At 46.1% G+C, this 26,988-nt stretch overlaps 1 protein-coding gene across 6 annotated transcripts in view; it reads left to right on the plus strand.

Moving 5' to 3' along the window:
• Window positions 1–26,988, plus strand: part of KIFAP3 (kinesin associated protein 3) — a 174,970-nt gene that overhangs the window by 91,541 nt on the left and 56,441 nt on the right. For all 6 annotated transcript variants that reach the window (XR_007775618.1, XM_050963132.1, XM_050963134.1 and 3 more), the window contains one exon: window positions 7,886–7,971. Coding sequence is in view for 5 of the 6 variants with exons in the window: in XM_050963132.1 (XP_050819089.1) it covers window positions 7,886–7,971 (86 nt within the window). In the remaining variant the exon portion in view is untranslated. The remainder of the gene's footprint in view (window positions 1–7,885; window positions 7,972–26,988) is intronic.

Genomic DNA, 26,988 nt, shown 5'->3' on the forward strand with positions numbered 1-26,988 from the left:
TCTGCTCTGTGACCCTCTCAAGACGCGGGCCCGAGCTCTTCGGTGTGGAGTGCCCCTCCTGCAATACCGTCTTCGGCACCACAGAAGATCCCGCACTCATCTCGGAACCAGCGATCTCAGCCCCAAAAATGCCCGCCTCGGCACTGCTCCCATTCCCCGATTGCTGGGAAGAAGCAAGCCTAGGAAGGACACCCTGCTAGGGCTGCAACAGTTGTTCTGGCCCCTACCGAGCAAGACTCTAACCAGGTTTCTAAGCAGGACAAGGCCGCCAGGCCCAGATCTGCCCATTCCAGCCCTGCAGAAGGGATAGTGCAAGTGGAAGGGATCATATTACCTTCCACACTGGACACCTTCGAGGCCGTTACAGGGCTAATCGAAATGATGGCTCTGCTGCTTCCGGCCCCATCCCTAGTCCCGGTACTGTCCAAGGGTAAACCAATGATGTTCAGAATGGCAGCTCTTAAGCCAGCATCTCCTCGCCACTTGGAGTCCTGGTGCCGTTCCGAGTCCCAGCACTGTCACAGGCACCGGTTTGACTCATGGCACCGGTTAGACTCGCGGCATTGGTCTTGTAGTCCTGACCTTCGGAGCCGTTCTCACTTGAGTTCACCATCGACTGCTGGTTCATGGTCCTGCTCAAGGTCAAGATCAGCGACCTTGCGGCACTGTTTGGACCGATGCAGTGTGGAGCTCCGATCCCCGTGCTGTCTGTCGCCACGACACCGGCCCATGGCCTGTCTCCGATCTGCATTGCGACACCGCTTGCCGTTGCGGCACTGCTCCATTGCCTGGAACTGCTCTCCATTGCGTCGCCGGTCGCAGTCATGATCAGTCTCCTGGCACTGATTCCCTACGTGACCCACGCCTTCCAAGGGACTCAGTGCCCCCCTTGCTTCACTCCTTCACCGCTCCTCCTTGGCCGTCGCGATCTCGATCCCCTTCCGGCAGGTCGGAGAGAGCCTCAGGGCTCTTGGACATTCCCCAGTCGGGCCCTGAGAGCCTCACCCAAGATCCACTAGCACCCAACTGGCAGCCCAGTGACAATTTTAAACCCCCTGGGCATATCAGCAGGCCCAGGGCGCCCCCTCAGTTGCCTGGCCACCATCAGGATGAGCGTTCACTCCCCCCATCCCCACGAAGCAACCCTCAGCCGCCCCCCTCTAGAGCCGGACCAACCTGCAGAGCCGGCGCCTGTGGTAGGGGCTACCCCAGGCGCCCATGAGGAACCACCTATGCCCATCCAGGATACTGTGTCCGCACCAGCCCTTCCAGTGGAGTTGTCTTTGTCCTCCCCAATGAGGCTGTGGCTGGCACGTCAACATCTGGCCCACCCCCAATGGACTTTAGGGTTCTTCAAGAACTATTGAGGCGTATGGCCCTCAATATGAACCTCCAAATTGAGGAGGTTGTGGAGGAAGAGGACCAGATGGTGAACATTCTAGGCCTGGAGGGGCCCTCCAGGGTGGCCTTCCCGATGAATAAAACCATCCAGAACAATGCCAAGTCTCTCTGGCAAACCCCGGCCTCCATCCCTCCCACAGCTAAGGGGGTAGAAAGAAAGTACTTTGTGCCCACCAGAAGTTATGAATACCTTTTTTCCCACCCTGCTCCATGCCTCCTTGTGGTGGATGCGGTGAATGCCAAGGAAAGGCAGAGTCAACAAGGGTCTGCTCCCAAGTCAAAGGACGCTAAGCGGCTGGACCTTTTTGGGAGAAAAATTTATTCTACTGAGGCCTCTCATTGCAGATAGCTAATCAGCTAGCGATCCTCAGTAGGTACGATTTTAACTCTTGGTCTGCAGTCCTCAAATTTCAAGATCTTCTCCCAACAGAGGCTTGTACAGAACTGGGGGCCATTGCTGAGGAGGGCAAATAGGTTGCTTGGACCTCACTCTGAGGTTCACTCAATGCTGCAGATGCGGCTGCACACATTCTGGTATCGCCATGCGGCGGCACGCCTGGCTTCAGTCTTCAGGCCTCCCGCCCAAAGTTCAGCATATTATCCAGGTCCTCCTCTTTGATGGCCAGGGCTTGTTTGCGGAACAAACTGATTCCTGCTTGCATACCTTAAAGGACACGAGGAATACCTATTAAATTCTTAGAGATGCATACCCCAGCAAACCAAAGGAAACCTTTTAAACCACAGACCACCCAGCAACGTCCTTTTCCTCCTAGACCAAGGCAGGGCTTTTCTCGTCGAAGGAGCAGATACTCTTGATTGTAGACCGCTCCCCGACCTCCCCGGGCAAGGTCAAGAACAGTCCAAGCCACCCCCGACCCTAAGCGCCCATTTTGAAGGTGCGCCGGAGGACAGACTACCAGCTCTTACCCCAGACAGTTATCCTTTTCTGAACACTCTATCCCGTTTCTACCATGCAAGGTCCCGTATCACATCTCCGCACGGTGCAGATGGGATATTCTATCCATTTCCATACCATCCCGCCCTCCCATCCTTCTTCCTTGTCCCTCTTCAGGGACCCTTCTCATGAGCAACTCCTCATCCAGGAGGTTCAATCCCTCCTTGCCTAAGGGGCAGTGGAAGAAGTTCCTCAGGAGCTATGGGGCAAGGGTTTCTATTTCCACTGTTTCCTTGTCCCCAAGACAAAGCGATGCCTAAGACTTATTCTGGACCTCAGGGAGCTCAACAAGTACATCGTCAATCTGAAGTTCCATATGGTCTCCTTAGCCACTCTTATTCCCTCACTGGATCTGGGAGACTGGTATGCGGCCTTCGATATGAAAGATGCGTACTTTCACATTTCAATTACTCCATCTCACAGATGTTTCCTGCGCTTCGTGTTGAGCAAGATGCACTATCAGTTCACAGCGCTCCCGTTCGGCTTGTGCACAGCCTCTTGCATCTTTACCAAGTGCATGGTGGTCGTGGCAGCCTTCCTTCACCGACACGTGCGCACGTCTTCCCGTACCTCGACAACTGGCTTATACGGGGCCGGTCTCACCATCATGTCCAGTCTCAGGTACATCTAGTCATGGACACGTTTGCTCATTTGGGTAAATGTCAGCGAGTCCGTCCTCGCACCCACTCAAAAAAGAGAGTTCATAGGTGCGGTTCTGGACGCAAACCAAGTGAGGACTTTCCTTCCAGAAGCACGGCACCTGGCTATAGCAGGCATAGTTACCAGCCTCTCCAAGTTTCCCACCACCATGGCAAGGCGTCCCGTACCTACGTGGTACAGCATGCCGGACTAAGACTCAGGCCGCTACAGATGTGGTTGACTTCAGCCTACCGACCTGGACGCAGCAGTCTAGAAATGGTCCTCACGGTCCTGAAGTGCACACTCTACTCCCTACAATGGTGGCTGGAACTTCGGATGGTGGGTACCAGGGTCCCATTCCATCCCCCCCCAACCCACCCTTACCCTGGTCACAGTTGCATCTGCCCTGGGATGGGGGGCCCACCTTGGGAGCCTGACAACGTAGGGCTTGTGGCATGAGAGCAAGCTGTCATTGCACATCAACATCAAAGAGCTCAGAGTGATTCGCCTTGTGTGCCAAGCCTTTCTCCTCCACTTGCAGGGTCATTGCGTAGCAGTCCTAATGGACAATACCACAGCCATGTTCTACCTGAACAAGCAAGGTGGAGCCCGGCCATCGCCGCTCTGCCAAGAAGCCCTCCTTCTTTGGGACTTCTGCTTAGCCTACTCCATCAACTTTCAGGCCTCATACCTGCTGGGTGTCCAGAATGTTCTGGTGGACAGTCTGAGTAGGCATTTTCTCACTCATGAATGATCGATACATCCAGATATCATTCATTCCATTTTCCGCACCTGGGGTTTTCCCCAAGTTGACTTGTTTGCTCTGCGGACCAACAGGAAGTGCCCAGCCTTCTGTTCCTTTCGGAGCCGCAGTCCGGGCACAATAGCAGACTCCATATCACGTGGTTGAGTCAGCTGCATTATGCCTTTCCTCCGTTCCCGTTGGTGCACAGGGAGCTCATCAAGGTCTGCCGGGACAAGGCAGATGTCATTCTGGTAGCCCCTGCCTGGCCGTGTCAGTGTTGGTACCCGACCCTGCTGAACCTGTGAATCCAGGCTCCCCTGCGTCTCGCTCTCAGCGCCAACCTCATCTCTCAGAACCACGGTCGTCTCCTGCACCCAGACCTTCAGTCGTTCCACCTCATGGCCTGGAGGATCTGTGGCTAAACCAGAATGAATGCGCCTGTTTGGACTTGGTAAGGCAAGTGCTTCTTGAAAGTCGTAAACCATCAACTAGGCTTACCTACAAAGCCAAGTGGAAAAGGTTTTCCAGCTGGTGCGCTCATTGGTAGGTGCCACTGCTTCAGGCTCCAATTCCGTGCATCTTGGACTACCTAATGTTCCTAAAGGATCAGCATCTAACCTTTGAATCCCTTAAGGTCCACCTCGCGACTGTCTCTGCTTTTCACCCAGGTGCAGCTGGGTGCTCCGTGTTTGCACACCAGTCGTTCAGCATTTCCTCAAAGGCCTGGATAAAATCCATCCTCCAACGAAGCCACCTGTGCCTGCATGGAACCTTAACTTGGTCCTTTCTTGCCTTATGGGCCCTCCTTTTAAGCCGCTGGCCTCCTGCTCACTTCTCTACCTCTCCTGGAAGGTTGCCTTCCTAGTGGCCATCGCTTCTACACATCAGGTGTCCGAACTACAGGCTCTCACGTATGAGCCGCCATATACAGTCTTTCATAAAGATAAAGTTCAACTAAGACCGCACCTGACCTTCCTACCAAAAGTGATGTCCCACTTCCATGTGGGTCAGGATATCTTCCTACTGGTTTTCTACCCAAAATCGCATGCTGACCTTCATGAACAGCGTCTCCACTCTCTTGACGTTAAAAGGGCAGTCGCCTTCTATATAGACCGAACGAAGCCCTTTTGTAAACCAACCCAGTTGTTTGTCACCATTGCAGAGCGGATGAAAGGTGCCATGGTTTCCTCTCAACAAACGTCTTCGTGGATCACCGGGTGCATTCGTGCTTGCTATAACCTGGCAAACGTCCCTCTGCCTGCTGTTACAGCTCACTCTACGAGAGCTCAGGCATCATCAGCTGCCTTCCTGGCACACATTCCTCTCCAGGAAATCTGCAGGGCTGCCATGTGGGCCTCGGTTCACACCTTTACATCCCACTATGCCATCTTCCAGCAATCTCGGGCTGATGTGGCCTTTGGAAGAGTGATCCTCCATTCTGCGGTTCCTTGACTCTGACCCCACCTCCAAGGTAGGGAGTCACCTAACTGGAATTGATACGAGCAATCACTCGAAGAAGAAAAAATGGTTACTTATCTTTCTGTAACTGTTGTTCTTCGAGATGTGTTGCTCATATCTATTCCATTCCCACCCTCCTTCCCCTCTGCCGGAGAAACCGGCAAGAAGGAACTGAAGGGGGGTCAGGCCGCCAGGGTCTTGTATAGAACACCATATTGGCGCCACTCCAGGGGGCTCCCCAGTCGACCTGACTGGTAGCTGCTAGGGAAAAAGTTTCCGACATCCGTGCACGCGGCTCACGTACAAACCTAACTGGAATAGATATGAGCAACACATCTCGAAGAACAACAGTTACAGAAAGGTAAGTAACTGTTTTTCTTTCATATGCCTGTTGCTTCCAATCTCTTCTTCCCCTTTTCCCCCATCCCCATTTTTGCCCCTTAGAAGCATGTGTCCTTCACCTCTTACCTTCTTTTCCACAGTGCTGCTGTCATGTATTGCTCTCCTGGCTCCTTCCTATCATCTCTCCTCTTTGATTTCAGTTCCTGGCTCTACTCTTTTCTGTGCTAATGGCCCCATTGCCTCGGCTACCGTTTGCCTTTTCACGTACCTTCTTCAGCTTGCATGACCTTAATTAGAGTCCTGTTCTCCAGTCATCATCATCTCTCACTCTTTGTTTTCTCTTCTTTTGTTTTAAACTGAGGCCTGATTCAGAACCTGAGAGTCAGGTCTTCAGGTCACAGATCTTTTCTGTATTATATTTATAAAGCACCTAGCACACACTAAGTGCTATATAAAATAGTATAGTATCTACAGTAACTTTTCCAGGTATAATAATATTACAACTTTAAAATCTGATATCTCTGGCCCTTCCAGAGCTAAATGGAAATCCCCTTTCTGTCAGTTTTTGTTCTAGAAAGTTGCAGGATACCAATTCTTAAACTCTGGCAATGTTCCCTCAGGCCAGTATCATCCTCTACTTCATTGTTGCAAAAACTGCTTTCCCCTAAGCACAGATTTCTCTTACTTAACTCACCCAGGTTACATTCCCTTAGCTTAGTGAGCCTGGAGAGTTTGGGGTATCCTGGGATTTATTGAAGTTTGCATTCTTGGTAACGTTGGACCAAGTCTGCCAAATATTTATCTTTACTTTTCCCCGAAAACGCTCTTGGCTCATGCTGAGAGAAAACAGAATCGTTTTTTTGAATTTGAGACTTCAGAGTGTGTGTGTGTGTGTGTGTGTGTGTGTGTGTGTGTGTGTGTGTGTGTGTGTGTGTGTGTGTAAATCAACAGTTATTGTTTTTTCATATGATGAACCATTCAGTTGGAAATCTTTGTAGAAACATTGTAGCATCCTGTATTTTGGGATAGCAGTCAACATTTTTATAAGAAGTAAAAATGATGATGGAAGTTGAAAGAAGAACATTTTCAGAGCTAGCTTAGGCATTGAGCTGTGTACAAATCCATCTCGTACATCCAAGTCTGATAAAGGACATTCCCTCTCTCACAAAGTGATTTCACTCCATGTATTATAACTTGACACCTGCTGCTTGTGTGTATGTATTTATGACATCCAGCATAAACATTTTCTTGCACACATTGTTTACTAAGGTTTAGATCACAAATTAATGGTCTTCTCTGGAATTTATTTACATTCCAAAGTAAATATTTTAGTTGATTTACTATCAATCTGATCAAAATCTCCCACAATTATACAACTCAACATTATTTTTTCTTTTATTGGAAATCATTTGTGTTGTACAAAATCGAAATAGAGATGATATATAGGAAATATAGTTGGTTTCTTTTGGATCCAAACCTTGACTCTCTCTTGACGAGTCAAAGCTAAAGCAACATACACAGGCAGAATGAATTAACTTTTTAATTGTCTTCTCTGCTGAAAATTCTAAATAAAGCTGCTGCTGGTTTGTTCCAGAACAAACATGATGAATACTGATCTGCTGTTGTTCTCCTCACTTCTGTCCAGCTTCATGAACATTTCATTGTCAACTTATTGATATGCTCCATTGTCATTACAACAGCCAGTCTTTATCAATCCTTCTCCCTCCTCTTTTCTACCTCCTTCACCTACACCCCCACTATGGCATTTAGGATGCTGCTTAGTTTAAATTCAGTACTTAACCCTTCATTTCCTTGATCTTAAATTCATATACATCTTGTAATCTAATTGATTAAAATACCTCCACTCTTAGCTTTTTGTTTTTAAGAAAAACTCAATGTTTTTATATCTACACAGCCACAAAAAATGCAATTTCAATAACACCTTGTTCATCCACTTGAGATCAGACTTTTAAAAATACTGTAGTCTGTACTACAAGCATGCGTCAATTGAATGTTCTTACCTAGGATAAATAGTTTGCAAATAAGTCTTTAAATTTTATAGCTTTTTAAGGTTTGAAAATATATTAAGCTATGCCACAGCAATTAGAGAAATTGAACAAAATGTAAACTGTAAAAAGATGTCCGAATGGCATTTTCCACGACGAAACAGAGAATATATTCTTAATAAAACAAATATATTCCTTTTCATTAGAAGTTGCACATGAACCATTAAAAAAAGGCTGAGCTCTCACATGCTGGCTAATTCCCCTCAGTTCCTCATGCCAGTAGGAAGAATCCAAACCTGTGGTAAAACCAGCATTGCATCCTTAACCATTTCTTCCCAGAGGCTCCAGCATATCTTATAGACCTGATGCATGACAAAAATGCTGAGATCCGCAAAGTCTGTGACAACACACTGGATATTATAGCGGTAGGTTGAGTTCCTTTGTCCTTTTGAGTTCCTTTGTCCATTTTAAGAGCCTGTTCAAATGTGACGTGCTTGTATTCCGAAAGAATACTAGTAAATACTTGCCTGTTGTGTGAAAATATTTGTTATACAAACACACCTTTTTATTACATAAGAGGGAGTTACGTTTCATGGCAAAATTAATCTTACTTGTTGTACTAGTTTGTATCTAAATTTCCCCTTTCAAAACCACACACATTCTTAAAAAAAACCAATGCTGGTTGATAGGATTTTAAAAATGTTTATATCACTCTTTATTTAGCACCACTTTGAGGTGTGTGAGGCCATACTTGATAAGGATTGTAGGTTTTAGGTATTTTATGGTTGCCCAACATTTTTTCACTCAGAGAAAAGATCCCTGAACAAGTAGAAATAACTATCTACCATCTTACAAAGGTAAGTGCACATGACAGCGTTAGCCACATTAAACTTGTAAATATTAGAAACCACTGCTGGTTCTGTCTTGTTCAATGTTCAGAGTAGGATTTGTGGGTAACGTCTTTCATGTCACTTTAGATTAGTTTGCAGTTTATGATTTGATCTTAAATGTTTAGTGCAAAGGCCTGCAGCTGTTCCACCTCATTACATCTCACAAGCAGAGCAACGTTGAGTGTGGTCAGTTCTGGAATGGAGCACCTCCAGAGAAAATCTAGGTGTCTACAGGAAAGGGTGTTGGCAGCTCAGGTGGGGCTCTTCCATCTGAATCGGTACTGAACCAGTGTGCGTAGCATAATGATGTTGGGCCACCATGCTGCTGGAGGTTCTGTTTTTCTAGTGACCATTAAAGCCTCTGTTTGCCAGAAGCTGGGAATGGGCGACAGGGGATGGATCACTTGGTGATTACCTGTTCTGTTCATTCCCTCTGGGGCACCTGGCATTGGCCACTGTCAGAAGACAGGATACTAGGCTAGATGGACTTTTGGTCTGACCCAATATGGCTGTTCTTATGTAAAATGTCTGTGCTCGGGACCAAGAATAGGAGTATTCTGACCATATTTCTTTTCAGGCAATTACTTTTCACCTTCCTAAATTCCTCTTGGCAAATGTAGGTGGATTTAGCAGTTGTCATCACATGGGTATTATCTTCACTTCTGTGGTGGGTGAAATAATTCCAATATATAGCAAGCTTTTAGATCCATTGCATGAGTAATGCTGTTTGAATGTACCACAGTGATCATGGAAAGTGAATTGTTGTATCTGAAGAGAACTTAGCTGTGAATTTTGATAGTAGTATGGAAAATTTGATATGACTGTTCTCCTGTTTTAATAGGAATTTCCCCTATTTCCTCCCTCTGCCACCTTCAGTTGAAAGCTATGCACCACAGAAGCATGCTTGCTCTTAAAACTGTTGTGGAGTTAGATTCTATAGATTCTGATGTATGCAATAGTATTATATTTTCTGTTTTATTTCTATGTAATAATCATGAGCAATGCTTATTGGCTAAAATGTGCCCTAGAGATGTGCAAAATATTAGTAGTAATGTTTTATATGTGTACACATTTTTATAGGACATTGGTATGTTTTATCAATCTCTATTGTAAGCTCTGCTTGTGTTTCACGCAGGGATATGGTATGAAATACTGGCTCTGAGTTTTGCCATTGACTTTCAGTAGAGTCAGGATTTCACCTGTGATGAATTCGCACCTGAATCCTGGTTGTAAGATGCTCGTGAATCGAGACACCAAGAAAAAAAATTAGTTTAGTGAGACAGAACCCCAGTGGGAGCATTAGACTTTTCTGGGGGAAGAGGTTTTGGTTGCTAAGAAGATTCTACAGTACTGAAATGTTTCTAGTCTTGCATTTTTGAAGATTACTTAAATGGAAAGAGTTGAGGAAAATGTGAGAGACCACTATGTATGAGTTTTTCCAGATAAGATCATTGTTGTTCTTCTGCCCTGCAATGTTTGCCAATCGGTCAACATTGTTTGACATATTCTTTTTTTGCATTCCAGACCTCTCTGAATATCCAAGGGCATTCTGGCAAAGGCCTTAGTGATGTCAATTTAGCTATGAGATACCATTCCTAAAGGAAGACATGTTGAAGAATTTTTAATAAGGGATTGAAGTAAAATGGACCTCAGAAACAGTAACTTTTATAGAGTTGAGAATATGAAAGCCAATCAAAGTACAGTAGATACTGGAAAAGTGACAGCACACATGCCTATAAATCAGATTCTTCTACAATACACATCACGCTTAAAAAGAAAGCAATGGGTACAAGAAAGCTTCCATGTCAAGCGCAAAAGCAAGAGACTTGAGTTCAGTTGAGTACAATTAGCCTTTTTGCTTAGCTGTTAAGCACCAAAAATAGGCCAGTTATCGTCATGCACTATATTACAGTCACTGGGCTAACTGTGTTTGAGTGCTCTGCCTCTCAGGCCTCAAGCAGTCATTGTTCTTGAGATAGAAAAAACGTTTTTCCTAATTACAGACTGGGACCTGGCTGCTGTCCCCTGTGTATCAACCGTGATTACCTCAGCAGGCCTGACTTAGCCTCACACCCTGCTGTTCTGCTCCCTCCAGGAGCAATGACAGTAGTCCCCACTGGCTGGACAGCCGCCTTAAAGCAAAATATTATTTTTTTAGAACAAAAGCAGTTACGAATAAAACAGACTAGACATGTGTCTAGCATAGCAGGTGTTCAACTATCTTCCGCATGGAAATCCTAGTAGAGCTAAGCTTCCTGTAGAAGCCTCCCAGCCTGAGACCTCTAGGTTCTGGCTGGTACAGTCTGTTGCCTTAACGCACAAGCCATTTTTCTCCCCCATCTGTAAGAAAGGAGTCCTTTGCTGGTTAGTCACCCATCTCCTACCTTGAGGCCACGTCACTTTTACTGTTCTAGTTCTGTGATCTGTTAGTTCCCAGCCTTGGCAGAATAAGGCTTGCAACTTGTTGGAGACAGAATGTAAGATCATTGAAGCTGATAACTTTGTCCAATGTCTTTCAAGTGTGTGCTTGGGTGTCCTTTTCTAGGACCGTTTTCTTCCCACAGGCTCCAATTAAGCTAGATCAGTGCATTCATGCAGGAAAGTCTTGTATCCCAATACACAATAACTTCTATTCACTGACCAGGGCACATACAGTGCTCGTTAAATTGTCACATCTCTGTATTAGAGTATTACTTAGCAACTCCACGATCATGGAGTCCAGGACTGGATGTCTCTTATATCAATACTCTGATTCAGCAAAATGCATTCGAAATGCTCTAGAAGCCTTTACACTAAGGGCTAAATCAGCCCTGCTGCAATGGATGTAGTGGTCATTGATTTAGTGGGTCTGGTGAAGACACAACAAGTCGATGTGAGAGCACTCTCCCATCGACTTCAATACTCCACGACCCCGAGAGGCAGAAACTATGTCGACGGGAGAGCATCTCCCATCGACATAGCATGGTGTAGACACCGCTGTAAGTTGATTTAAGCTACATTGACTTAAGTTCTTCTTCGAATGCTTGCTCATATCAATTCCAGTTAGGTGTGTGCATGCTGTGTGCACGGATGTTGGAGAATTTTTAGCCTAGCAACACCCGTAGGGTTGGTTGTGGAGGCCCCTGGAGTGACCCCTTCATGGCGCTCAATATATACCCCAGCCAACCCACTGTCTCTTCAGTTTCTTCTTACCGCCCATGATAGTCGTTGGAACTGTGGAGTCCTGCTTCACTTGCACTCCACTCTCCGTAGCGTATACCTAATAATTAATAGTTGATAGTTATAGTTGGTTTACTTAGCGTTAGTGGGGTTGGGAGGTCTTTCCCCTCCTCCCTGATTCTTCTCTCGGGCTTATGCCCAAGGCTCTGGCATTCAAGCCCTGTGGTTCCTGTTCTAAGCCCATGCCAACGGGCGACCCCCATGACTCTTGCCTGACTTACCTGGGGGGAGTCTCATCAAGCAGAAAAGTGCAAAACCTGCAAAGGGTTTCATCCCTGGACTAAGGAAGAACGGGACTTTCTTTTAAAACAGCTCCTCTTAGCCCTCAGCCTCCTGCGGTGCTCCAAGATCTGGCACCTAGTGCCTCGTTGCACAGTGCCCCAGCAGCAGCAGTAGAAGCGGCAACACAGTTGGACTCTGATCGAGACCCATGGCACTGACACTCCCCGGCACTGCAACCGACATCATCGGCCCGGCACTGCTCCTATTCTCCTGGCCAGAAGTGGCACCGGAAGTCGGAAAAGGGTGGCCCATCTCCACAGAGACCGGCCTCCCTGGAACTGCCCATGGAGATGCGTCCCAGAAGGGAGCATCTGGGAGCACAGCCTGCCGTCTTGGCACCATTGACTCCGGCCCCAAGGGGAGATCCTTTGAGTCTGGTACCGCTGGATTCCCCGACACACAGCGTGGTTGAGGTCCAGTTGCCATTTACCCTGGATACTTTTGTGGCTGCAAGGGATCTTATTGCCATGACAGCATCAGCATCCCCTCAACCACATTCCAGGGCCCCAGTGCCTCTACGCGTGGCTCCGTTCTGGGGCAAGACAGCCCTAATCCACCTGTTGGCACAGTCGGTCGAGCCATGGCACCGATCCTGCTCCCGCCACCGCTCTCAGTCCTGCTGCCAGTCGTACTCGCTGCACCAGTCCTACTCACAGTGCTGCTCCAATTCCCATTGCTGGTCCTGGTCGCGGCACTGCTCTGCTTGCCGGTCGTTGTCGAGGAGCAGATCCCAGACCCGACGCCACTCTAAACACCGGTCATCATCTAGATCCAGATACAGGCCCTCACTTTCTGCTTCTCGCTCTTTGGGATTGGAGGCGGGGTCGCGTTTTTTGGACTGCTGCCATTCGGACCATACTCGAGTTGGGGCAGGGACCTGCTCGGGGGCCCACTCAATGGCCATTCTGGACATCCTGGGTGTACCACCAGGCCCAGGATACTCCATCTGGGGCTTCCCAATCAGCCCTATCCGAGCCGCAAGTGCCAGAGGCTACCACTAGTCAGCCCACCCCGTGGGGCATGGAGACTGGGGCAGTTTCTTTCCCTGCTACAGGACCTCCTCCGACACTGATTCCTGGTCCAGGCCCCGAGGTCAGTGGCACAGAACAGCTGGCCCCAGCTCCGCAAGAGGCCCTAGATGACCCTCTTCCCCCAGTGGCCGCCAACTCCTCCTCACCCAGTGAGGCAGTGGCAGGCACTGCGGTCTTGGGTCCCCCTCCAATAGAACTCCATGCCCACCAGGACCTCCTGTGTGGGGTGGCATGGAATATGAACCTGCAGACAGAGGAGGTGATAGAGGTGGAGAACCCTAGGGTGGATACTCTGACTGTGGAAGCTCCATCAAGGGTGGCTCTGCCCATCATTTGGACCATCCACACTAAAGCCAAGACACCTGCATCCACCCCCAACTGCTAAGGGGGTGGAGTGGAAATACTTTGTCCCCTTGAAGGGGTATGATTGTCTGTTCACCAACCCACAGCCCTGTTCGCTCGTGGTTGCATCCATGAACGGCGTGGCCAGCAGGCCCCAGTGCCCAAATCAAAGAACACCAAGAGCCTTGGTTTGTTTGGGCTCAAAGTTTATTCTTCAGGGGGACTTCAGCTCAGGATCGCTCATCAGCAGGCGCTCCTGAGTTGTTACAATTTTAACTCCTGGAACTCCATGCTGAAGTTTAAGGAGTTAGTACCTCCTGAGTCCAGAGAGGAGTTTGGGGCTTTGTTGAATGAGGGCAAAACAGTGACATGGACCTTGTTGCAGGCCTTGCTGGACGCTGCAGACTCCACCACACGTACTTTGTCCTGAGGGATCACGATGAGGCGTATTTCCTGGCTACAAGCCTCCAGTCTGCCACCAGAACAGCAGGGCCTTCCCTTTGATGGAGAGGGCCTGTTATCGGAAAAGACCGATTCAAGTCTACATAGCTTTAAGGATTCAAGGGCAACAATGAAGTCCCTGGGCCTGCGCACGCCAGATACCCAGCGGAAACCCTTCAAACCCCAGCAGCGGCAACAACGCTCCTATTCTCCGCCTCCGCCAAGGCAGGATTTCTATAGGAGGCAGGGATGTAATGGCAGGAGGAAGCCCTCCAACCTTCATCGGGCTCAAAACAGGCCTTTTGAAGGGATCCCACAAGGACGGTGTACTGGACCTCGTTCAGGATCCTACTCCACCTTTCTTGAATCGTTTATCTCATTTCCAACAGTGCTTGGTCTCAGATAACCACAGATCGCTAGGTCCTCCACATGGTTGAAGTGGAATAATCTCTCCAAGTCTCTTCCTCCCTGCCCTCCCATCCTCCTTCCCTGTCCCTCTTCAGGGACCCTTCTCATGAGCAACTCCTTATTCAGGAGGTTCAGATGCTCCTTGCCATGGGGGTGATTGAGGAGGTTCTGAGGGAGCTAAGGGGCAGGAGGTTTTACTCCCAATACTTTCTAATCCCCAAGGCAAAGGGTGGGCTTTGGCCCATTCTGGACCTGCACAGACTCGACAAGTTCATGGTAAAGTTCAAGTTCCGCATGGTCTCATTGGGCACTATTTTACCTTCCCTGGAGACTGGTACGCCGCCCTCAATATGAAGGATGCATATTTCCACATAGCGATTCATCTGGTGCACAGACGTTTCCTCTGCTTAGTGTTTGTGGTTGACCACAATCAGTTCACAGCCCTCCCCTTCAGCCTCTCCACGGCCCCCTGAGTGTTCACCAAATGTATGGCGGTCGTGGCGACCTTCCTTCTTCGACAGCGGGTGCAGGTATACCCTTAACTTGACGACTGGCTTATCGAGGGACACACCAGAGAATAGATGCAGTCCCACCTCCGCTTGGTCATGGACATGTTTCTTCAGTTGGGCCTCCTCCTCAATGTGGCAAAGTCGACCCTAGAGCCAACCCAGAGAATAGAATTCATCGAGACAGTTCTGGACCCCATGTAGACATGAGCCCTCCTGCCAGCTGATCATTTCCAGGCTATAGTGGGCCTTGTCTGGAGCCTTCAGAGCTTCCCAGCCTTGTTGGCAAGAAGTTGCCTGAGTCTTCTTGGCCACATGGCTTCCTGTACATACGTGACCAGGCACACCAGACTTCGACTCTGCCCATTGCAAGCCTGGCTAGCATCAGTCTATTGTCTAGGTTGAGACAGCCTGAACTTGGTGGTCATCGTCCTGGAGCAGGTCCTGGCCTCCCTCTGCTGGTGGCTAGATCCCCAGGTGGTATGCGAAGGAGTTACTTTTCACAACCAGCAGCCCTTCTTTTCCCTGGTCACGGACGCGTCAGGCCTGGGATGGGACGCCCACCTCAGGGACCTTCAGACGCAGGGCCTACAGCCTCCGTCCACGCTCTCCTTTCATATCAACTTCCGGGAGCTGATGGCGGTGCGCCTTGCCTGTCAAGCTTGGAGCGACTGCAGGGTCATTGTGTGGTGGTCCTAACAGACAGCACCACGGCCATGTTCTACATCAACAAACAAGGGAGGGCCTGCTTCTCCCCCCTCTGTCAGGAGGCCATTCAACTGTGGGAATTCTGCATAGCCCACTCTATTCACCTGGTGGAGTCCTTTCTATCCAGGGTCCAGAACACACTGGTGGACCACCTGAGCAGATCCTTCTGCTCCCATGAGTGGTCGCTTCAACCAGATGTCATCCACACCATCTTCCGAAGGTGGGAGTTTCCCCAGGTCGACCTGTTTGCCTCCCACAGCAATCGGATTGTAATACTCCTGAGTCCCAGTCAAGTGCACTAATCACCTGGCCATAGCGCCTTATGACCTCACAAGGGAGGAAAAAGTTAATGTAATAGTCTCCAGAACAGGCTGCCCTGCAGCCGCCCTGGGGTATCTGTTGTTTCTGCTCCCTCCAAGGCCGATCCCTGGGCTCTCTCACAGACACCTTCCTGCTCCCATGTGCATCAATTATTTTATACCTTTTCCCCAATCCCCCTTGTACACAAGGTTCTTCTCAAGGTGCACAGGGACAGGGCGCAAGTGATTCTGGTGGCTCCAGCATGGCCCAGGCAGCATTGGTACACCATGATATTGCAGCTCTCTCCATGGACGCTCCAGTCCCATTGCCTCTGCTTCCTGACCTGATTACTCAGGATCACGTTTGCCTCTCCCATCCTGACCTACGATCTCTCCACCTCCCGACATAGATTCTCCATGGCTAAACCCTTCAGAGCTTCTCCGTTCAGAATCTGTGCAGCAAATACTGATGGGCAACTGGAAGCCCTCCACTCAGGTCACATATGTGGCTAAGTGGAAGCGGTTTTCATGCTGGTACGCTAAGTACAGCATGCCCCCTCTCCAGGCGCCCAAGCCTCTCATTTTGGAGTATTTCATGGACCTAAAACAGCAGGGTCTGGCGGAATCCTCTGTCAGAGTTCACCTTGCGGCCATCTCGACTTTTCACCTGGGTGTGGATAGCCGCTCTGTCTTTGCCAATCCCATGGTTGGCAGGTTTCTCAGGGGCCTGGACCGTCTTTACCCCCGGTTCGACAGTCAGTCCTCATCTGGAACCTTAACCTGGTCCTCTAGACTCAAGCTCCCCCTCACCCCCTTCAAGCCGCTGGCCATCTGCTCTCACCTCTACCTCTCCTGGAAAACGGCTTTCCTTGTCGCAATCACGTCGGCGTGGTGTGTCTCCGAGCTGAGAGCCCTTACCTCGGAACCACCTTACACAATCTTCCATGAGGTGCAGCTTCGGCCTCACCCAGCCTTTCTTCCCAAAGTGGTGTCGGCCTTCCGTATCAGCCAGGATATTTTTCTCCTGTTTTTTTATCCAAAACCACACAGGGTGTTGCTAGGGTAAAAATTCTCCGGCCGTGCACATGGCGCATGCACACCTAATTGGAATGGATATGAGCAACATATCTTGAAGAAAAACAGTTACAAAGGTGAGTAACCGTTTATGTATCTTACGTAACTTAACTAGCATAACTTAAATCAACTTATCTTGTTAGTGTAGACCAGGGCTGATTCTCCACTCTCCATGGGCTGATGACCCAGAAATCTCCTCTATGTGGGGAAACTAAGAGGAGGCTTACAGTCTAGAAGATGTTTCCTCATGTTCTTGAGAGCACAACTCCAGTGTTTCAGGGCAGCCAAAGGAGGCCTAGTGACAGTGTAGAGAAGAAATCCCTTCTCTCCCTTCAACTAGTATTGGCATGGAAGGGATGTTCTGGTGGATGGAGAGGGGAATAGACAGAAAAGGAGAAGAGATGCAAGAAAACACAACTCCGTGTTCTGTAGATTTTATTTCAATGTTGCTGAAACTACGTGTTTTCAGATGTAATTCCTGTGAAGTGTTGAGGGAGAGGAAAGGAGAAGTGCTGTGAGTGGATGGGAGAGTGGCTCACCTTGCATGCTGGCAGTGCTGAATGAGACCTTGGATCCAGAAGAGGAACAGCAGCAGCAAGATGAGCTGGTGATGAAGAGGTTGTGGGAAGCCCACAGTAGCCATGGGAGTGTACGGATGGCAGAGAAGTTATCCCTAGTTCCCATTGCCTTCTATTGTCAGAAGCTTGCCATACATGGATGAACAGATCTTACTGGTATATATTGGGAGAGCTCTCTGCCCCCCTCTTTTTCAGACACTTGCTATTTTGCCAGTTAAAAGTGGTGCTAGATCCTACATAGACAGTTTCTTCCCTGGTGCCCGTACAGAAAAGCTGAAACCCACTGATCCATATTTTCCTTGAGAGGTTGGGTAATAGAGACCCACGTATCAAGAAGGGCAGGAGGAATCACCACAGGATAGCATCATCTTTTCTCTGCTCCAGAATGGAGGCTTCTCTGAAGTCCTGAGCATCCATATCAGGTGGAGGTACATCTCACACTGGTGAAGGAAGAATAGCAGCAATGAGGCTGGCGGGGCCAAAACATCAGAGGTCCTGATGGGATGCGCTACCCAGATCAGAGGCCATGATGGAGCAGCCCATAAAGTCACGCATCCAGATCAGCATCGAGGCACACTTGCTTATGCACTTTGCTTGCACTTCCAGAGCATGTAAGGTGCCTGTGTAGCAGGTAATAGAAGATTTTCAGGCCAGCTTTCTTCATCAGTACTAAATTCTCAACAAAAAAATTAATTAAATAATTGTGCAGACTTTTTGCCCACATGTATTTAACATAAGCAAGTTGCTATGACGATAAGAAATCAGAAAATAAATGTGGGCAGAGAAATTTTTGATACTTAAAACTAATTTCTTTTTAAGGAGACAAACACGTTTTTCAGTCATCAAGAAGCTGCACATAGTGTGATTGAAACAACATTGAGGAAAATTAGAGGTCTTGCAAGCCTTGGGGGAAATATGCTTTCTGCTGTAAAGTAATTGTCACAGAAATTATGGAAATGTTACACTAGTGATGATTTGTTTAATACAGCTTGGCTTGATTCCGCCATTGGTGAATTGAAACAGATGTGTTGCTTTAGTACGGTATGTACCATGGAGTCATACGGGCAGTCTGTACTGGAGGATGTGAACAACCTCTTTCATCAACAGGAAAACTAGTCTCTGACTGTTCTTGAATAGGTTCAATTTTTTGGATGTGGTACTGAGTCCTGGTGTGAAAGAGCTAATTTACTAACCCCATAATCTGGACACACACTGGCTGTCTCAGTTTGGGGATTGAGATCAGCTGCATGTATAGTGCGTTGTGTCAGATTCAGACTAATAGATCTTAAGTTTTCTATTGAGCGTTGACTGTTTTAGCTACCCCACTTTTTGGCGATCATGCACTCTTGACACCTGTGTTGGAAGCCTTTGAAAAGAAGTGGCAATTGGCATCACATGTATACTTGCTCATAGCATCAAACAGATCAGGGCTGTTTAAAGATCAGTGGGCTCAACCCCATCCCATTTCCTTTCCCATCACTAAAGAGAGAGGTCTCTGAACTGTCAGGCTCCTCTTCCTTTTCTCTTCCTCACTGTATTAGGATTTGCTAAGTAATTTTCTTATTTATTCTTGGTTACTTTTAGTTTTTTGTGTAAATCAAAGTAATATGATGTTAGGGTCCATATTGTGGACCACTTAGTTTTTCCCCTTCCACGTTATCTGGCCAGTTTCACTAACATCTTTGTTTGAACCAGGGACCAATCCACCATGTCAGATCCCAAACGAGTCAAAGAAGCCTTGGGAATGGTTCCAAAGTGTTTTGGGATTTTGAGTCAGAGTTGCACAAGAAAAAGAAGCATTCCCACTGTTCCAAGAGGTCATTGAGATCTCACTGGGAAGCAGGGAAGTGCAGGCTATAGGGATCTGGGGAGGGCTTTGCTTGGAGTGTGAGCTTAGCCTGAAGGGAGATTAATCTTAGTGCAGGCTGCTTTGGTTCCAGCTCGGCCTCCTCTTTCAGTGCAGGGTGCAGTATTGGATGCAGGAGAGGAATTCCTGCCTTTACTTATCAAAGCAGTCCACCTGCTCTTCTTCATGTCTCTCTCCCTCCAACATGCCAGGAAATGGCAAGAAAAATGGTTGGACCAGCTTGGGGAGAAGAACTAAGAGCTTCACTGTTGGAATCAATCTTATTGGTGACCCACTGGTGTATTGTTAGGCTTGCAACCACTGTGATGTTCCACTGTTGGTTTGGTGGTGGATATGGAGATTGGTCTTCTGGGAAGGCCGTCACCTGGCTGTGAGGATGGGTAACAGAGCTGTGAGGGCACAGAAAAAGGGATTGGGATACCCTCACACCCTCCATTAACACTCCCACATCTCTTTGCTGCAGCCTTCACAATCATTTTGCTTTTGCTTTTGCTTTCTGCAGCAGCTCCCAGTGCCCCTCTTCTCAGGCTACATAATAAGTTTCCAAGAATGTCACTTTTTGTATCACTCTGAAGCCTAAAATGACTGAGGCAATGTGAAGTGATGGCAACAGATACAAGCATGGTTGAGAGCTCTCTTTGTTCAGAATATCACCAGATTGAACCATGACTGGGTTTCACGATCTGTTATTGTCCAGTTTTTTAATTCTCAGCCATTTAGGCCCTATGAATTACACATGTGCGGGGTTACAGCTACAATAAGGCATGTATCTATGCTGTGCCAAGAGTCCTGGACCATTGTGATATCAGAGGTAACTCAACCAATCACCTCCTTTACAGCTATTTTGTGTGCAACAGTTGCATTGGTTGTAGAGGAAGACTGCACTGATGGTGGATAACTTGACCAGCTACTGCCACACCAGTGCTCCCAACTACTATCCACACAACTCTTCTAACACACGCATACCCAGACATACACAAAAAATCCATTACACTCAATAATTCCAAACCTCACTCTGAAGCCTAGATTATTTGTGGGATCATAATGAAGCAGTGGAAACAGAGCTCTTTTTGTTTAGAATATCACCAGGTTCAATCATCCATGGGATTTAGTCTGTTCTGTCCAGTTTTTAAGTTCTCAGCCATTTTTGGCTTTTTTACACGTTACCTTACAAACTACATTCATGCAACAGCACAGGCTTTCAACTTCTAATATTAAGATATGGATGACAGGCCAGGCAACCTAGACCTGCTAGTGAACCCCTATTTCTATTCTCACATAGGGATAGTGAGTCACAGCTGCCCCACCCCTCTGAATTTAGCCTAGGACATATCATAATGGAGAAGCAATTTTGGTTTTTCTCTTTCCTCCTCCTAAGGAAATCAGCTGATCAGTTTTGCTGGAGCTTTGTGTATGTGTATGGGATTAGACAGCACATAGACTCACCCACCTCGGGGGGAATGATAAAATTTGGAAAGCTGTGAATGTTTCGGAAAGTTATGGACTGAAAACAGGGGGTTAGAATAGAAATTGTTAGACAAGCTTAACTATAGTGGTTATTTCTGCTAGCAGATACGATCTGTTAGTTTTATGGCTTGTCTCTAAAGTGCTGATTGTACTAGTTTTCCTTGAACACAAGGTAAAATACAACAGGGCAGAAGTTACTGCAACACTTCTCCCTTTTGAGTTGGTGCCAGAGCAGTTGGGATCTTTTATTGCTCTATATTTTTTGTACACGGTTCTTTTTTATTAAGAGGCAATATATATATATATAAGAACTTTTGCCTATTGCTTTGAAAATATTTATCGTGGTGATTTTGTTCTGCAGAGGACCATTTTGGAGACCATCACAAAGCAGTTAAGGAAGTATGGGAGATAGCTTGTGCTCAGATTTGAAACAGATGTCTCTTTTCCAACGTCTAATTTACATTTACTGCACATTACGTTGATTTTACATTACGGGCCATGGCAGAAGCTGGTTTCTGTCAATAGTGTGCTCTCAGTACACCTGTACAAGCCTATTGAAATCATTGAAGGTTACACAGATGTAAGTGAGGGCAGGATTTGGCCCATTATGTGCTGGAGGCAGTTTGTTTTAGGGACTGGACAGAAATGCCACTAAAGATAGCTAACCAGAAAAACTCTATCCTGTTAAGCAATGACTGATAGGCTGTTAATCTAACCATTTATGTAGACTATGCATTTTGTTGCAGCAAGTGTAGATTCAGTCAACACAATGTATCACTTTACCAGCTACAATCCGAACTTTAACAAGGATTCAATTTACTATACAGCAGTTTTAATTTAGTACAGGGAATCACATTAAATGAACCATATTAAAGACCTAATGAGAGGGCAGCCACATTAAAGTGAAAAGGAAAATCTGTTTTCCATCAGCTTGATAGAACACAAAACAGATCTGTGTAGCTCTATGTTATCCTATAGTGTGTTAATCAGATACAAGGTGTGACGGAAGCCAGTGACAAAGGGGACCCCTGATAGGGAACAGGCATGCTCTGATAATAGGCCAGTTAACGCTTCATAATGTTTCTGTGGTTCAATAGTAAACAAAGCTGGATGTAGGACTTCAAAAAGGATGGCACATTCCATGCAGAATCAAACCATACATCTTCCATGACACTCCAGGATTTATGGAAACCGAATGCTTAAAATACTGATGTCTAGGGGGCTCAGAGGAGAATAAAATCAACCTCTAAGCACTCCTCTTAGAATCATAGAATATCAAGGTTGGAAGGGACCTCAGGAGGTCATCTAGTCCAACCCCCTGCTCAAAGCAGGACCAATTCCCAACTAAGTCATCCCAGCCAGGGCTTTGTCAAGGCTGACCTTATAAACCTCTAAGGAAGCAGATTCCACCACCTCCTTAGGTAACCCATTCCAGTGCTTCACCACCCTCCTAGTGAAAAAGTTTTTCCTAATATCCAACATAAACCTCCCCCACTGCAACTTGAGACCATTACTCCTTGTTCTGTCATCAGGTACCACTGAGAGCAGTCTAGATCCAGTTTCACTACTGCCGCCTCCTACTAGTTTTAAAGCAGTGGTTATAACTAAACTTGCAGCATTTGAAAAACATCAGACAGACGGACTTCACCCCTGCTTACCCAATGGTCTGATATTCAAGAAAACTGACAGACTTAACTTAGAACATCCTAGTGGCTGTTGGTTTGTGCCATAACCTTCATAGTTTTTGTATAGCATTTCTGAGGGAATTCACTGGGTAAAGAAGATGCTCTTCAAGTAAAGAAGGCTTTTAATGGCTCAAAATTAATCCCTTCAAGGTTATTGTAGACACTAGGACTATTGGGTTTGCAGGGAGTTGCTTTTCCTTGATATTTATTTTAGTTTGTTACCTATAACCTAGACTGTTACCATAACAGTCCCTTCTGTCTTTAAAATCTATGACCACTGCCCAACACGGATCCTAGACAAAATGGACCTTTGCTCTTATCTGGTATGGTAATTCCAAGTCAATAGACTCAAACTGATTTTGAAAATATTAGAAAATATTAGAAAAGCACCAAAATTACCTGAGGGGAGGTGGGGAAAAGTGGGGTTTAGATTATTAAAAATGCACACAGTTCACTCAAGAAACAACCAGATCCGTGCCAATTTAATTCAGTGGTTATCTGCCAGCTTTTGTCTACTCTGAGTTTTAAAGAGGGGTATTTAGGGTAGCATGTAGTTCATCTTGTGGAACTTGTTGCAATATATGTAGAGTGTTGAGCTTCTTCTGAAAGAAACATACCAAGAGATTGGTTTTTGTTTTTTTTTTACTACAATAAGGGGGTAGTCAGAGTTGGGGGGATTTAAACTGATGATATCTTTAGGATGATTAATAAAAGTCCACATTTCCCTGTTAATCTTATAAATAGCATGGTAAATTCAGTCAGCTCAAATGATAGTGTGGAATTGAACTAAAAAATCGTGCAAGTGTCTCTCTCCAAAGATCAACGTACTTTAGAAGGCATTAGATTTTTCTGTGTGCACCCTGCTAAATCTGCAATTCGGAACTTAGGAGCAATGGTAATGGCTGCTGGGACCTTTTGAAAGTAAACAAGCCAGTGTAAAAAATATTCAACTCTCCTACAAATTAATCTGATTTCCTATTTGTTTAGTTTTTCTCCTTCTTGTAATCATCGTTTCTGGGAATAGTTTTCTTGGGATTTACAGAATGGCCTCTGGCAGTTGCAACGTGTTTCTCTAAAGCTTGAAAGGAGCTTAAGGATGCTGAGGGCTGACATAATAGATAGCCCGCTTAGACACAGCAAAGGAAATGTTTCCAAGTTGCTGGTCAGATGTCATCACTGAAAGTTACACACTTTCATTTTTCACCGGTCACTTTATAAATCATCTTAGAGATGAGTTTACCTTTTCCAAGGAGTTTATTTTTCACTGCTAGTTCTAGTTTTTCTTTTAATTAAAAGTGAGAAGGGGACGAGAAGAAAACTCAGCCCAGCCCTCTTTCACCTAAGTATGTGGCATTTTTATGCAGCGATTGCGAGTTCGGGTTGCAGTCTTGGGGTCTCATGTTTGAGGCCATCAGAGACTGCAAGTGTTTTGAGATCCAACCTGGTGACCACACTGCTTGCTATATGCACACAAAGTCATGTGGGAAACCTGGGTTGAAATCCTGATCTCTTGCTCCCCAGGTAGAGGGGAATTCCAGTGTGGTTAGTTTACATGCAGACTGAGAGATAAAAATCTTAGATGTATATTTTACAAAGTGCAAATTTGTACCACAAATATGTCCGTAGAGGCTAATGCAGGCAGGTGCTTGTCTTGATGTTGTATCAGAATGGAAAGTCCGTGTCCAGCCTCATACCAAGAGAAACAAACTGCCATTCATCCAAGTAAAACAAAGGTCTAACCTCTCCATTTCCAGTGGAATAATGGTTCTGATGTTGCACAGTGGTAAGCTGCCCATGAAGCCTCAGAGGCTCAAGGTAAGTTGGTTGGTTGGTTTTCAGAGAGCCACCTGATGTGGTGGAAGGAACACATCTCTTCTCTTAGGGTATGTCTACATAGCAAAGAAAAACCCACTGCTAGCCCGTGCTAGCTGATGCAGGGGTCAGGCAGTGGGGCTGTTTCATTGCTGTGTAGACTTCTGGGCTCAGGCTGGAGCCCGAGCTCTGGGACCCTCCCACCTTGCAGGCATAGGCCAGCAGCAGGTTTCTAATTGCTGTGTAGACATACCCTTAGGGACTGATCCAGCACCTGTTGAAATCAGTGAATCAGGCTCTTAAAGTGTGGAGAGGACTCATTAGGACATGCTTCCATTTCAGAGAAGGAATGTCGTGAAATATTATTTATCATCTTTTATTGCTGCATGTATGTTGCAGTTGACAGACCTCTGATAAGATGGATGCTAACCACTGTGTATCATTTAGATTCTGCTGTGAACCTGTGCACAGATGTGATAGCTGGCTTTGGAAATTCACACACACATTTCTTGAGTCTACCACGAGGCCTCTCTTTCCAGTAGTGTTAGCAAGTTTCAGCATGTGGCTTATCACTGAAGAATGACCACAGATGCAATCTGTCCCAATCTGGATTTACCTCAGCTACTCTGATTTCTTTTTCCAGACCAGAAGAAGAACTCTTCAGCTCAAAAGCTTGTATCTTCCACCAATAGAAGTTGGTCCAATAATAGATATTACCTCATCTGCTTTGTGTCTCTCACAAACATGTTGGCATTGAAAGGGCACTTGTAAAGCCAGCTTTACACTGTAGGGAAAACGTGTACAAGACTGTTCTGTTGCTATCTTGCAGCTAACTTCAGCATTGGTAGACTGTCACTTTTTTGTAATGCTCCTGTGTAGCCAGCTTTGGGAATCATATTACTAACGTGAGGAAATCAAGTTTTACTAGGCTTTTTGTTAAATAATCTAGAAATGATCGTGAATCTTAGCTCAGGAGCTGAACACACCAAACGTCAAAAAAAAATTTGAACCAGATCCAAATTTAATAACTGACCTTCAGTTCCATAAAGGGCTGCTCCTAAACTTCCAAACTTGAAGTTCATTTCAGGCCTGAACTTTGTATCTTGGACTCATCTTCTAGAATCAGTGTTGCTGTTTGTTTTTCTTGGACATCCAGTATTAAACATAGAAAACAGTTGTACAGTGAGGCCACAGATTGCAAATGAGTCTTAAATTATTGGAATAGACTCCGGGGATGCTAAACAGAAAATTGCTTACAAATTAGGGTGCAGAAAAATATGTATTGATAGTTTTTATCAAAATCTTTTGAACCTCTATTTGTTTTTCAGTTATTAACTCCTTTCTAGTCACTTTTAAACAGGAACACTGAGCAAATATGCCCTATACATTTTTATTATAATCACAAAAATCTCCATTGCAATTGGCATGACTAGCTCCTTGTCAGCAGGTTAATCAAAAACTGTGAAGACTGAACTGTCTTGCTCCTAAACAAAAGTTCTTTCCCTTAACCCTCATTGTACCATATGAAACTTGTACTGCTGCCACCTGTGCTGTACCTGCTGTGGAGAAAGAGAAGAATAATATATATCACATCACACTGCCTGGAGTGATTTATGATTGTGCTTGCCAACCTCAGGGCAGACTGTCAAAAAGCAGGGCAGAGACAACCTCAAACTGATGGTATGTTTTAAAATTAGTTTTCACCAACCAGTAACAAATGTGACCCTCCTGGATCACTGTAACAGTCTTACCATGGAGTCCTACACCGTCCCCTTGGGCACTCCAGTCCATCTTGCCACTCAGGCAAGCTGGACTTAGTGATAAATGGTAATTTATGCCACAAAATATTCAGGTTGCTTCCAATCACAGGAGACCAGTCACTTACCCCACTTCAATTTGTACCTTAGATTTCACAGCAAAGACAACACCGGCAGCCAGTCCTTTGGTAAACTAATTAAGGATTTATTAACTAGGAAGAAGAAATGGATGTTTTCAGGTTAAAGCAGGCAACCTATGAGTGCAAATGAGTCTCATTCCAAAAGTTGACAGAGATGTAGTAATCTGTCCATTTTAGGGTTAACCCATGTTGACCCTGGGGGCCTCTGCTTTTGTTTCTTAGCTCCAGCCTTTGTAAGAATCCAAATAGCAAAGAGAACCATTTCTTCTTGTGAGCATCTTTATATGGTTTTCCTCCAAAATTCAAACCCAAGTGAAATAAATGAAGATGGGGGGCAGCTTCCTTTTATGGACACCCAGCCAGCCAGTTAGCTATAAAATTCCTCTTAGTAGCTGTTCTCCACTTGCTTTACCTGTAAAGTGTTTAACAAGCCCATAGGTAAAAGGGAAGGAGCGGGTTAATGACCAAAAGAGCCAATGAGAGGGCTAGAACTTTTTAAAAATGGGGGAAAAAAACTTCCCTTTGTCTGTATGTTGTGGTTCTCCAGGGAAAAGGGGAACAGGGCAGCAGTTAGGCTGTGAGAAGCTTTAAGCCAAGTATGAAAAACAGTCAGATCATACCTAGAGATTGCTTATCTGAAACCCCAGATATGTAAGTAAATTAGGGACTGTCTAGGAAGATGCAATTAGGTTTATTTCTGTTTATTTCTTATTGGCTTGTGGACTCCTCTGTGCTAACCCCAGGTGCTTTTGTTTTGCTTGTAACTTTTAAGCTGAACCCCAGCAGAACTATCTTGATGCTTAATTTTTGTAATTGGTGTATTTTTTGATCTAGCAAAAAGTCTAAGTTCCAGATGTATTTTTTCTTTTAGTCTTTACCCTTTTTAAGAACAGGATTGGATTTTTGGTGTCCTGAGAGGTTTGTGCGTATGTTGTT

The sequence above is a fragment of the Gopherus flavomarginatus genome, chromosome 7, assembly GCF_025201925.1.
Source record: "Gopherus flavomarginatus isolate rGopFla2 chromosome 7, rGopFla2.mat.asm, whole genome shotgun sequence".
NCBI classification, from domain to species: Eukaryota; Metazoa; Chordata; order Testudines; family Testudinidae; genus Gopherus; species Gopherus flavomarginatus.